At 57.4% G+C, this 10,852-nt stretch overlaps 1 protein-coding gene and 1 long non-coding RNA gene across 8 annotated transcripts in view; one reads left to right on the forward strand and one right to left on the reverse strand.

The window, feature by feature from the left end:
• The window catches only part of PBX4 (PBX homeobox 4), a 57,118-nt gene extending 47,183 nt beyond the window's left edge, over positions 1–9,935 (forward strand). For 4 of the 7 annotated variants that reach the window (XM_061421416.1, XM_061421419.1, XM_061421421.1 and 1 more), the window contains 3 exons: positions 117–252; positions 3,726–3,882; positions 4,227–6,468. In XM_061421416.1, the coding sequence (XP_061277400.1) occupies positions 117–252; positions 3,726–3,882; positions 4,227–4,465 (532 nt within the window). In that variant the 3' untranslated portion in view covers positions 4,466–6,468. Of the gene's footprint in view, positions 1–116; positions 253–3,725; positions 3,893–4,226; positions 7,298–9,227 lie in introns of those variants that run through there. The other 3 variants (XM_061421418.1, XM_061421417.1, XM_061421422.1) reach the window with 3 other exon arrangements.
• Positions 155–3,782, reverse strand: LOC133250332 (uncharacterized). Its single transcript, XR_009737308.1, has 2 exons — positions 1,831–3,782; positions 155–902 (listed from the first exon to the last, which is right to left on the reverse strand). It is a non-coding gene; the product is annotated as an uncharacterized LOC133250332 (long non-coding RNA).
• Positions 9,936–10,852: the final 917 nt, after the last annotated feature.

The raw sequence follows: 10,852 nt of genomic DNA on the forward strand, positions 1-10,852 counted from the left end.
TATAGCCTCCAGGAAGGCTAGGAAGTGCTGACTGCTGCTGTCACAGCCTCTAGGAGATCAGAGACGGGGACGAGGCCCCGTGGACGATCACCGGCTGAGGCTGTCTGTCTTCTCAGGCGTAAGCGGCAGAATTTCAGCAAGCAAGCCACAGAAGTGCTGAATGAATACTTTTATTCCCATTTGAGCAACCCATACCCCAGTGAAGAAGCCAAAGAGGAGCTGGCCAGGAGGGGTGGCATCACGGTCTCCCAGGTGATGGTCCTTTCCTGCCACACCTCCCTGAGCCCGAAAGGGACACCCAGGGAGGTTCATCAAATGTGTGATGCAGGAGTCGAATGTGGTGTGCAGCCACAGCCAAGCATGTGCAGTGCAGCCTCGGAACCAGCCGTCTGGGCTCAGGTCCAGGGTCTGGGCTACCGTGGGCCTCAGGCAGGAAGCCATACCTACCCTCCCGCGCTCCCGGGGGCAATGGGTGTGGAGTGTGCGGTCCTGATAGCACCGAGTAGTGATCCTTAGTGAATTGCAGTCGTCAGGGATTTTTTTTAAACCTTACATTCTTTGTTTATTGATGTATTTAGTTTTGGCTGTGCCGGGTCTTCCTGCTGCGCAGGCTTCTCTCTAGCCGTGGCGAGCAGGGGCTACTCTTCACTGTGGTGCCCGGGCTTCTCATTGCGGTGGCTTCTCTTTTGTGGGGCACGGGCTCTAGGGCAAGTGGGCTCCAGAGCGCAGGCGCAGTAGTTGGGACACATGGGCTGAGTTGCTCCACGGCATGTGGGATCTTCCTGGATCAGGGATTGAACCAGTGTCTCCTGGGTTGGCAGGTAGATTCTTTACCACTGAACCACCAAGGAAGCCCAGTCGTTAAGATTTCATATTCTCATATCAGACGGGTGTGCTGTGTTCTGTAAGATGGATGGGGTGCAAGCTTAGGAGAAGAAAAAGAACTTGGAGCAAAATTAGGACTTAGAGCGACAGAGTAGCTCTTGTGCAAAAGCACCACTTCAGTTATCCTGGAGCACATTCAGGCGTGGGCATCACCTGCCAGTTGCTCAGACAGTCCAGTGTGTGAGTCTGGGGGCACAAGACAGGCAACAGCTGGCTCCAGATGGGAAACGGGTGCAGGTTGGAGAAGAGACTCAGACAACTTCGGACCATATTGGGATGACTGTTCATCTCAGTGGGATTGGGGTGGGGTTGGGGCTAAGGCGAGAGCCCAAGAAATACGTCAGAAGGTTTTGTTGTTTCTCTTATTGATTTTTATCTGTGCTGGGTCTTTGCTGCTTTGCACGGGCTTTCTCTAGCTGCAGAGAGTGGGGGCTACTCTAGCTGTGCTGTGCGGCCTGCTCATCGGGCGGCTTCTCTTGCTGTGGAGCTCCACAACACGGGTGCTCCGGCCGGGGCTGCTGCTCTGAGGCATGTGAGACGTTTCTGGACCAGGGATTGAACTCATGCCTCCTGCATTGGCAGGTGGATTCTTAACCACCAGGCCACCAGGGAAGCCCTTTCGAAAGGTTTCACAATGAGAACAGTTAAGTGCAGGCAGACCGCAAGTGAGAGACCAGACCAGGCAACACCCACGGGGCAGCGTGGGGGTCGGCGCCCGCCTGTGGCCACAGAGAGGGCCGTCAGGGGCCCGGACTCAGTAAGCGGGACCGCCCCCGCCCCCCGTGCTGAGGGGGAGGCTGAGTCTCCAGTCCGGCCAACCTGTGCCTTCAGTCACCACCCTCTGCCCCAGTCCCCGCCGAGTGCGGCAGCACCTTAGGGGCAGCGGTGCTCGGGAGGCCTGCGGGGTCACACAGGCAGCGAGGCCTCACAGGTGTCCTCACTCACCTGGAACTGCCGTGGTGTCCTCAGCGCAGAGCTGAAGTGAGGGCTGCGCCTCTAGGACCTTGAGGCCCAGAAGAAGTGGGAGGCCTGGCAGCCCATCTGTCCCCACAAGCAGTTGTCTGGAAACAACCAGATTCACTTAGGGCCTGCCACCTCAGACAGCAGGCGGGTCTGGGGTCTAAATTTCATGTGAGGAGAGAGCTTGTGACAAACAAAAGTTTGAAAAGCACTGGCCACATTCCAGCAACTCCTGCTCAGTGGCTGGGCCCTGACATCCCCACCCACCCACCAGCAGCAGAATTCTGTCCTGGGACCCCTCCCCACTGTGGTGGTGCCTCGGTAGAAATGGCTGACAGCTGAGTAGGGCTCCAAATGTGGTGCAGGCTGTGAGGTTCACTTAAGGAGAAAATAGTGGAGCAACATTAGGCAAAGGGTGCTGCAGACGAGACCACCGATGTTTTCAGGAAGGATCAGCTGCAACTGCAGGCTGAGGAGGCCCGAGGGGGAAGGACAGGAGAGTGAGCCCATGAACAGGGCAATGGGTGGAAACCTCAGTGGCTACAGCTACATGGACCAAAGGGGCCAGAGGGACTGGGCAGGGAGTGGCCGGCGACACCGAGCTGTGGCTAGCCTTGCAGAGAGGGCATCTCACTCCTGTCCAAGGTGCTGGGACAGACCGTGTAGGGAGGGCGGACCCCAGCCTGAACCAGCTCCCCCGCAGACACCCACTTGGGAAGTCTGCTCTTCGCCCCTCTAAAATGCCAGTTGAATTCACCATGGAAAACCACTCGCCGACATTCTTCTGCAAACTTCAGCACAGACGTGTGGGTGCATTCCTTGGAGGTAAGTGGGAGCCAGGTGCTTACCTGGCTTGGCTGCGAGCAGGTCACACTCAACACTGAGGGCAGGAGAGTTGAGAGCAGGGAACACACACAGGGCTTTTTCTGTCCATGATTAACATTGAGAGGATTGTAGAGAGACGTTAAAGAAACTAATTTTAAAGGAGAAAAGGTCATCCACAGTCCTGCCATGCAGTTCAGCTGTGTGTTTCTGTTCATGAAAATGCACACGTCTCATGTGTGCATGAAACTGCAGCTCCAGGCGCCGTACTTAGGGATACGCGGTGCTTCTGGCTGTGCACGTCTCCGTGCTCATACAGCTGAGTGCTGTCCAGCCTCTCAGCCAGCCAGGGACGTTTTCGTTGTCACAGCTCTTGAGGGCAGGGAAGGGCACACCTGGCCTCCAGCAGTGGAGACCAGGGATGCTGCTCAGCACCCTCAGGACCCGCCCAGAGAATGATCAACAGGGAGGAGCCCTGACCCAGAGGGCTCGTGCAGACATGCCATCAGAGCTGGGCCCTGTGCTTGCAAGATGTGTGTGACTGCAACTCCCTCCCAACCGGCTTCGAGGACTGAAGGCTCCCCGTGCGCTGCTCCGTGCTCAGCTCCTTCCCCTGCTCCATCAGGTGGTCCTTTATCCTTTGATAAGTTTTGGATTCGACTGTGTTCTTTGCTTCAATCACATTCCCAGAAACGCGGCTGCTGGTGCACGTGTCCTGCGTCAGGGTTCAGTCTGTTGCCTGCAGTGACCACACACTGGTCTCTCCAAGCGTGTGACACATGCCTGCCCTGCTCCCACCTCCCTCCTCATCCCAGGCTCCAGCAGCGCCTGGTCCTCAAGCAACGTAGCTCCTCCCTCTCTGTAAGCCACGCTGACTCCAGGGCGCCCCCAACACACAGCAGACATTCCCTGTGCCCAGAGTTTGTCAGTGCTGGCTTCACAGTCTCAGCCCCTCACCCCATCCTGGGGCCGCGTGCTGCCACTCAGCAACGCCCCCTCCTTGCGTGCCGCATCGCTCCAGCAGCCTTCCAGCTACTTCTGTCTCTGTGTGTCCATAGGTCTCCAACTGGTTCGGCAACAAAAGAATTCGGTATAAAAAGAACATGAGGAAGTTTCAAGAAGAGGCTACCATCTACACAGCCAAGACGGCAGTGGACGCCACCGAAGTCAGGGGCTCAGGGCGCCAGGCCAGCCCCCCATCGATGTCCCACTCCAGTGAGTGAGGGTCAGTGGCCCCCCGAGGCTGCGCACACCGAGCCGCTTCCAGGGCAGCTGCCGGGCCCCGCACACGCCTCTCCTCTGCTCACATTGTGGGGTTTCCGTTCCCACTGGAGATGGTCCCCATCAAGTCACACAGCCCCGCTGGCTGTGCAGGTGCTGTGGGGACAGAAGGTGCACCCCAGAAGGCTGGTCTCCCCACCCACACAGGCTGCAGGAGGGCTGGGACCCGTGGGAGTCACGTTCATGGCCTCCTGACCCAGGGGCTGGCGAGTGCCACCTGCAGCATCGCTGCGCCTCCCAGGGCGGGAACGCTGGTCCTGACCCTGCGGCCCCTGCAGGCTCCTCTGGCCCATTTCCGCTGACTGGCCCCGGAGACGCGCTTATCCGCCTGCAGACGCTGGCCTGCGTCCAGCCCAGCCCCCGGGGAGGAGGCCTTCTGGCCCAGGTGAGTCTGTGGCACAACCCCAAGGCTTGTGGGGTCCCCGACCCAGTGACGAGCAGGCCTGGAGCCCCCGTGGTGGCTGGTCCTCGGGACCGGCGGCCTCAGCCACATCGTGGTCTCCGCAAGCTCTCATGAAGGGCATGACAACCAGCTGGGCCTGCCAGGCCCTCATCACGGGGATGGTGCAGGAGGGCAGAGCCGCCTCAGGGAGCTCAGCACCATGGGCCGCTCAGCAGAGACCTCAGTCCTCACAAGACTCAGTGGGCACGGCGGGCTCTGCCTGTTGGGAAGGGGCCCTCCCTCCCCGAGGAGGCAGAGGGTGGGGTGGGAAAACGAGGCCTCGATGGTCTGAAGGTGCAGCCCCCTGAGCTCAGAGCCTTCAGCACTCCTCACTGTCCCGGCCACCCCCTCTGCTGGTGCCCAGCTGGGCCAGAGTGAAGGTCCATTTTGGCGACTGGGAGGAGCATGGGCCTCAGGTCACGGCTCTCAGGATGTGCCCTCAGGAACGTTCTCAGGGTGTGGGACGCCATCCCTCTCGCGGCCCCTGGGGCCTCCTGGCCCCCCACTGACAGCCACGGTGGGGGGCGGCTAGGGGGCCTGGCCGCACGCTCAGGGCTGTCCTGCAGAGCTGTGCAGGCACAGGTGTAACACGGCCACCCAGCAGTGGGTAGGGTCTTATGCAGCCAGACTGTTTGCTTCAGAGTCAAACCTCCCTCCTCAGTGTACCCCTCTTAAAGATGCAGGGAATGGATGCCCGCTGGTGCAGTGCATCCCGTCACCATGGCAACCCCACAGCCCACAGTGAGCACCTGGCAGAGCCAGCACTCTGATGCCACCAGGTGGCCAGCTCGTCCTGCTCTGCACTTGCCCAAGGCCCAGAGCCGCAACCACAGTAGGGGCAAGCCTGTGAGAGTGACGCAGGGTGAGGGGTCCATGGACCGGGGGCCGGGTCCTGTCAGCCCCACGGAGTAAGTGGGAAAGCGTGGGATGTGGTGTGCACCCCCAACTGTGCCCCAGTCCCCTGGTGTGGGCAGGCACAGATGCTCTTCCCAAGAGAAGGTCTCCAGGCTGAGCACCCCCACTCCCCTACCACCCCCCACCCAGCTGGGCGCCGACTCCTCAGCCCTGAGCTGCCCTTTGGCTCCCAGGCCCACACTGGGCCCCAGCCTGTCACCTCCCAGGCCTGCCAGGTGAGCCCTCCCCTCCTCACTCATGTCTTCCTGCTGGGGTCCCAGGCCTGCGGTGCCCACCCCAGGGCAGAGCATGTCCCCCTGCAGCCAGCATCCCCGCCCCAGGCGCTTTCAGACTGAGGCTGAGAGCAGCAGCGCCGGCCTCCCAATTCTCTTGCCCAGCACTGTCCTCTGGCACATGTGGGAGGTAACAGCTGTGGGGAGAGGGGGAAGGGAGCAGGGTCTTGGGCCTCGTGGGGCTGGATGCATTAGAGGGTGCAGGCAGGAGGGTTCAGCCTGTTCAGGAAAGTTTGAGAATGAGGAAAGAGAAGGGGAGCTTGTGCGTTATTGCTCTCGTGGGCTGCACACAGGACTCACCTTAGAGCAGACAGCCATTGTCAACAGTGGTTTCCAGGGGGAGGGGTCTGTGGATGAACACCCCATGGTCACGTGTGCCCAGTACATCCCCACACCGCAGACAGAGTCCCCCCAGCCAGCGACCATGGGCCCTTCCGTCCTAACTCCAGTCAGGTGCACGTCCTGCTGGGTTCAGGGTTCCTGAACCTCTTGCTGCTCAGCACATCTCACCACAGTCTTTCAGGGCCCACTGTTAGCTCCAGGCCTGCCTGGGTCTCCCTCCCCCTCAGAGCACGTACCATGGTGCCCCGTCCCTCCCCTGCCAGCGCCCGGCCAGCGGAAGCAGACCCTGCCAAGGAAGCACGTCCATGTGGAGGCCAGCTGCGACTCAGGGCAGACCCCTGCGTCCCCCCGTCTCCTGGCTCCTCTCGCAGCTCTCAGCACGTTCTAAGGGACGTGGAGGCTGGACGGGCCACCAGTCTTCACGGCCCCCCTCTGAGTCTCTGTCTCTGCCTTTTCAGGCCAGGGGCGGCTGGCAGGTGAAGCAAATGCCAACCGCTTCACCCGTTGGCAACCCCGGCAGTGTCACCTCAGATGCATCTAATTAAGTGTTGGGGCGAGCAGAAAAGAGGACGGTGTGACCTGCTGTGGTTCCCTGGCCCTCGAGTTCCTTCAGAAAACCCAGAGCTGACAGCAGAGGGCTCTCCCTAAGCCACCGGCCAGAGACACTGACGCCATCGTCCGCTTATCAGCTGGGATTTGAAACAGCTTGAGATGCTGCTTATTCTCCCAACTCTTGTCTTTATATTTATACATACATATATATATATATAGTAATTTTATGGTTAAGACTATGAACTGTTTCTACAGGAAATTCTGGTACCAATTCTGCCATTAAAATTTTGAACTGATTTTAATTTTGCCACCATTCACCCCAGATTTGTTGCTGGCAGCGGCTGACGACACAAGCGCAGTTGTGCGAGTTGTGACCTTTTGCTCACTGGTCCGTCCAGGTGCCAACTCGTCCAGACACTGCCTCCCACCCTGACTTGTGTCGTGTTATGAAAATGCAGTTTTGATTTAAGTCTGTTCTGAGCTCAGGGTTTTACCAGAATTAGTTTGGCACTTTCTTTCTTCTGTTAATGCAAGTTATACCATTTTCAGTTGAAATGTCATTCAAGACAATAAACTTCCCAAGCGCTTTCCTGCCTCTGTGCTCTTGAAATCCCGCTGGCCTGAGGTTCGGCGCTCAGCGTGCCCCGCCTTCCAGGCGTCCCTCGGTCCCCTCACCTGGTTCCTCTGCTTCATCCTTCGGGGTGGGCGGGGCTTCGCTCCGTCTCCTCTTCCTCTTCCCCTCCCTGGGAATGAAGACGGTAGAGCTGGGGGACTTCCCTGGCGGTCCAGTAGCTAAGACTCTGGGCTTCCAATGCAAGAGGCCCGGGTTCTATCCCTGGTCAGGGAACTGTATCCCAAGTGCCACAGCAGAGCTCACATGCCACACCGAAAGGTGCGCCATGCCACAGCTGAGGCCTGGTGCAGCCAAAACAAGAAGGCAGGGCTGGGCTGTTGGGAGAATTAAAAGAGCCTGGACTGGAGACGGCCCAGGGCCCTGAGCAAATATGTTGTATCTGCCCGTCAATCTATGTCACCAGGGCCCTGACCCCACACTACCAGCTGACTCCATGACTAGCCCCTGAGTTTCTGTCCAGAGGGTTTCTTCTCTTCACACAGTGTGTTCCAACTCCCACACGCCTCCACACAGCTCACCCCAGATCCTGGCCAGTTGACTGCGTCACCGTTCTCCTGACTCTTGGCCTCCAAACCCCGCCATGTCTCCCTCCTGTCTCCGCCCCCTCCCTCCTGTCTCCGCCCCCTCCCTCCTGTCTCCGCCCCCTCCCTCCTGTCTCCGCCCCCTCCCTCCTGTCTCCGCCCCCTCCCTCCTGTCTCCGCCCCCTCCCTCCCTCCTGTCTCCGCCCCCTCCCTCCCTCCTGTCTCCGCCCCCTCCCTCCCTCCTGTCTCCGCCCCCTCCCTCCCTCCTGTCTCCGCCCCCTCCCTCCCTCCTGTCTCCGCCCCCTCCCTCCCTCCTGTCCCGCCCCCTGCGGTGCCACCACTGTGGTGTTGATGCTCTAGTGAGGGGTGCAGACCGGAAACGAGGTGCAGGAGTGAAAGTCCGCTGGGCCCAGCCATGCAACATGGCAGGATCAAAGCCTGCACCCCAAAAGGCTAAGCACAGTGGTCTCCAGGAATCAGAGGACCTCAGCCCCCTCCCTTCTGGCTTCCATTCACCTGCCCACCCTTACCTAACTGTCACAGCCACAAGGCTGCTGCTCTCACCTGACCTGTTACCACACATCTCCATTTCTGTTTGAGAACCAAGAAATAGATTTCTTTTTTCTTTTTTAATATATTTTCTTGGCCGCACTGCACGGCATGTGGGATCTTAGTTCCCTGAACAGGGATTGAACCCATACCCTTTGCATTGGAAGCACAGAGTCTTAACCACTGGACAACCAGGGAAGTCTCAAGAAATAGATTTGTAGTGAAGGTACTACAATCTCAGCTGACCCCATCCAGGCCCTGGCCCCTTCGCCACCAGCATCCCTGCAGACCCATCCTCAGAGTTAGGGTTGGGTCCTACCAAGATGGTCTGTGATGGTCTGTGTGTCCCTGCGTGCATGTCCCCACTTGGCATGCCCTGCCTTTCTCCACATGATGTATCTTGGAATGGCCTGCCTCTGCATCTGGGAAGATCTTCCTCCAGTGAGTGAGCCCCTCGTTCCTGGTACTGGGTCCTTAGGGTAGGTCCATCTTTGCAGCCCTGGGCCCTCACTGCCCCTCAGCTCAGCAACTCCTGAGTGCTGAGTGCTGGTCAGCGAGCCGCCCCTGGCCTGGCTCTTTGCACCGTCACCGCCTCTTTTCTCGCCTTCAGTGCACTGTTGCAGCATTCAGTCGTATCTGACTCTTTGTGACCCCCTGGACTATATAGCCCACAGGCTCCTCTGTCCATGGGATTCTCTGGGCAAGAATACTGGAGTGGGTTGACATTTCCTTCTCCAGGGGATCTTCCTGACCCAGGGATGAAACCTGTGTCTCCTGCATTTGTAGGCTGAGCTGCCTGGAAAGCCGCAGGGGCCAGCCCTCAGGACCTCCCCCAGCACCTGTGACATTTCCACTGCGCACTCCCTCAGCAGAAATGGTTAAGATGCTAGGAAGCCCCAAAACCACAGCCTGGGGTAGGGGGAGTCTCAATCGAGGCTGTTGAGCAGCCCACCCAAAAGAAGACCCCCATGAGCAGTCACTTCCCAGTCCCCCTCCCCAGCCCCTGACAAACACTAATCTGCTCTCTGTCTCTGTGAATTTGCCTGTTCCAGACATTTCACACACACAGGATCACACAGCTTGAGGCCTTCTGTGTCCCGCTTCTTCCATTCGGCCTGTTTCTGGGTTGACCAGGGCACTCTGAACCACAGGGAAACTAGACGGGAAGTCGCAGAGGGAAGGCAGCTCAGCTCTGGTCCTGCAGCTTGGTGCGTCCACACAGCTGGGCAGAAGAGTCGTGTTCAGGATAGAAATGTGGAAGCCGGGACAAGGACTTACTGTATAGCACGTGGAATGCTGCTCAATGTTATATGGCAACCTGGAGGGGATGGGAGTTTGGGGGAGAATGGATACATGTATATATGTGTGGCCGAGTCCCTTTGCTGTTCACCTGAAATTATCACAACATTGTTAATTGGCTATACACCAATGCAAAATAAAAAGTTTTTTCAAAATTAAAAGAACTTCTTTTGTAAAGTGAAAGAAATAAAGGAGATATTGCAAAACTTCAAAACAAAAATTTGGAAGTTGGGAGAGGCCAAAATACAGGACAAAAATCAAGAGAGGATGTCACAAGTCAGAAAGACAGATCTCAGGAGCAGAAAGTGAAGCCTCACCAGCGTGGCCGGACTGAGCCACATGGGCTCAGTGGAACCACAGGGCCATAAGCCAGTTCAAGAAGCAATCAGAGGCAGAGAGCACAGTCAGCTCTTGAGAACATTTGCAGCAAAAATGTCGCCAGGGGCCGTGGGGTGTGAGAGGGAAACACCTGTGGGGAGAGCTGCCAGGCAGGTCCTGAGGGAGGGAAAAGTGGGATGCACCAGGGGAGGTCGTCTGAACCCTGGAGAGGAGGCAGAGAGCACAGGTGCTGGAGAAAACCCTGCAGGGGTGTCCCAAGGGAAACAGTGTTGCAACTTGTTTGTCCTGGTTGAGGCCTGTGTATGTGAAATGTCCGGTGCTCACCACTCACTTGCCTCCTCTCCTGGCCATGGTGTGAATGCAGCTCTGGGTTGGTTTAGCCTCCAGCTTCCGGCTGGGTCTCTTAGAGGGTTTCAATTTGAAGAAACTCCCTATGTCAAATTCTGCACCTAAAGTCGCACTTTACTAACATTTCATATTATATTACTCAAAAAATGCCTGAAATATGGCCATACGACAGTAATCGAACTAGAAGGATTACAAGAGCTCAGAGGAGTCACCCTGCTGGCAGAGCGGGAGCTGATGGCACCTGCATGCAACAGGAGGGGACGTTGAGGCTCGGAGGCTTGGTGACCTGTGGCCCAGGCCCCCAGTCAGGAGAGAGGTAGGCAGACCCAAGGCCTTGAGCCTGAAAGCTGATCAGGGGAGACTGCTCATCAGTACAGCGGCTCAAGACGGCAATTTTCTAGAATCTATTAATATTAAAAATGCACACACACTTTCCCTCAGCAGTTTGCCTTCTAATAATTTTTCTACAGGAACATGTTTCTACAGGAACAAAATGATGCATTTCCTGCTACATTTTTTGTAATTGCAAAAAAAGGAAAAGAAATATTTGTCAGTTGAGAACTATTTGGGGCTTCCCCAATGACTCAGCAGTAATCTGCCTATGATGCAAGAGATGCTGGTTTGAAGATCCCCTGGAGGAGGAAATGGCAAACTACTCCACTATTCTTGCCTGGAAGAAATCCCGTGGACA

Source organism: Bos javanicus, chromosome 7 (assembly GCF_032452875.1).
Source record: "Bos javanicus breed banteng chromosome 7, ARS-OSU_banteng_1.0, whole genome shotgun sequence".
Classification (NCBI taxonomy): domain Eukaryota; kingdom Metazoa; phylum Chordata; class Mammalia; order Artiodactyla; family Bovidae; genus Bos; species Bos javanicus.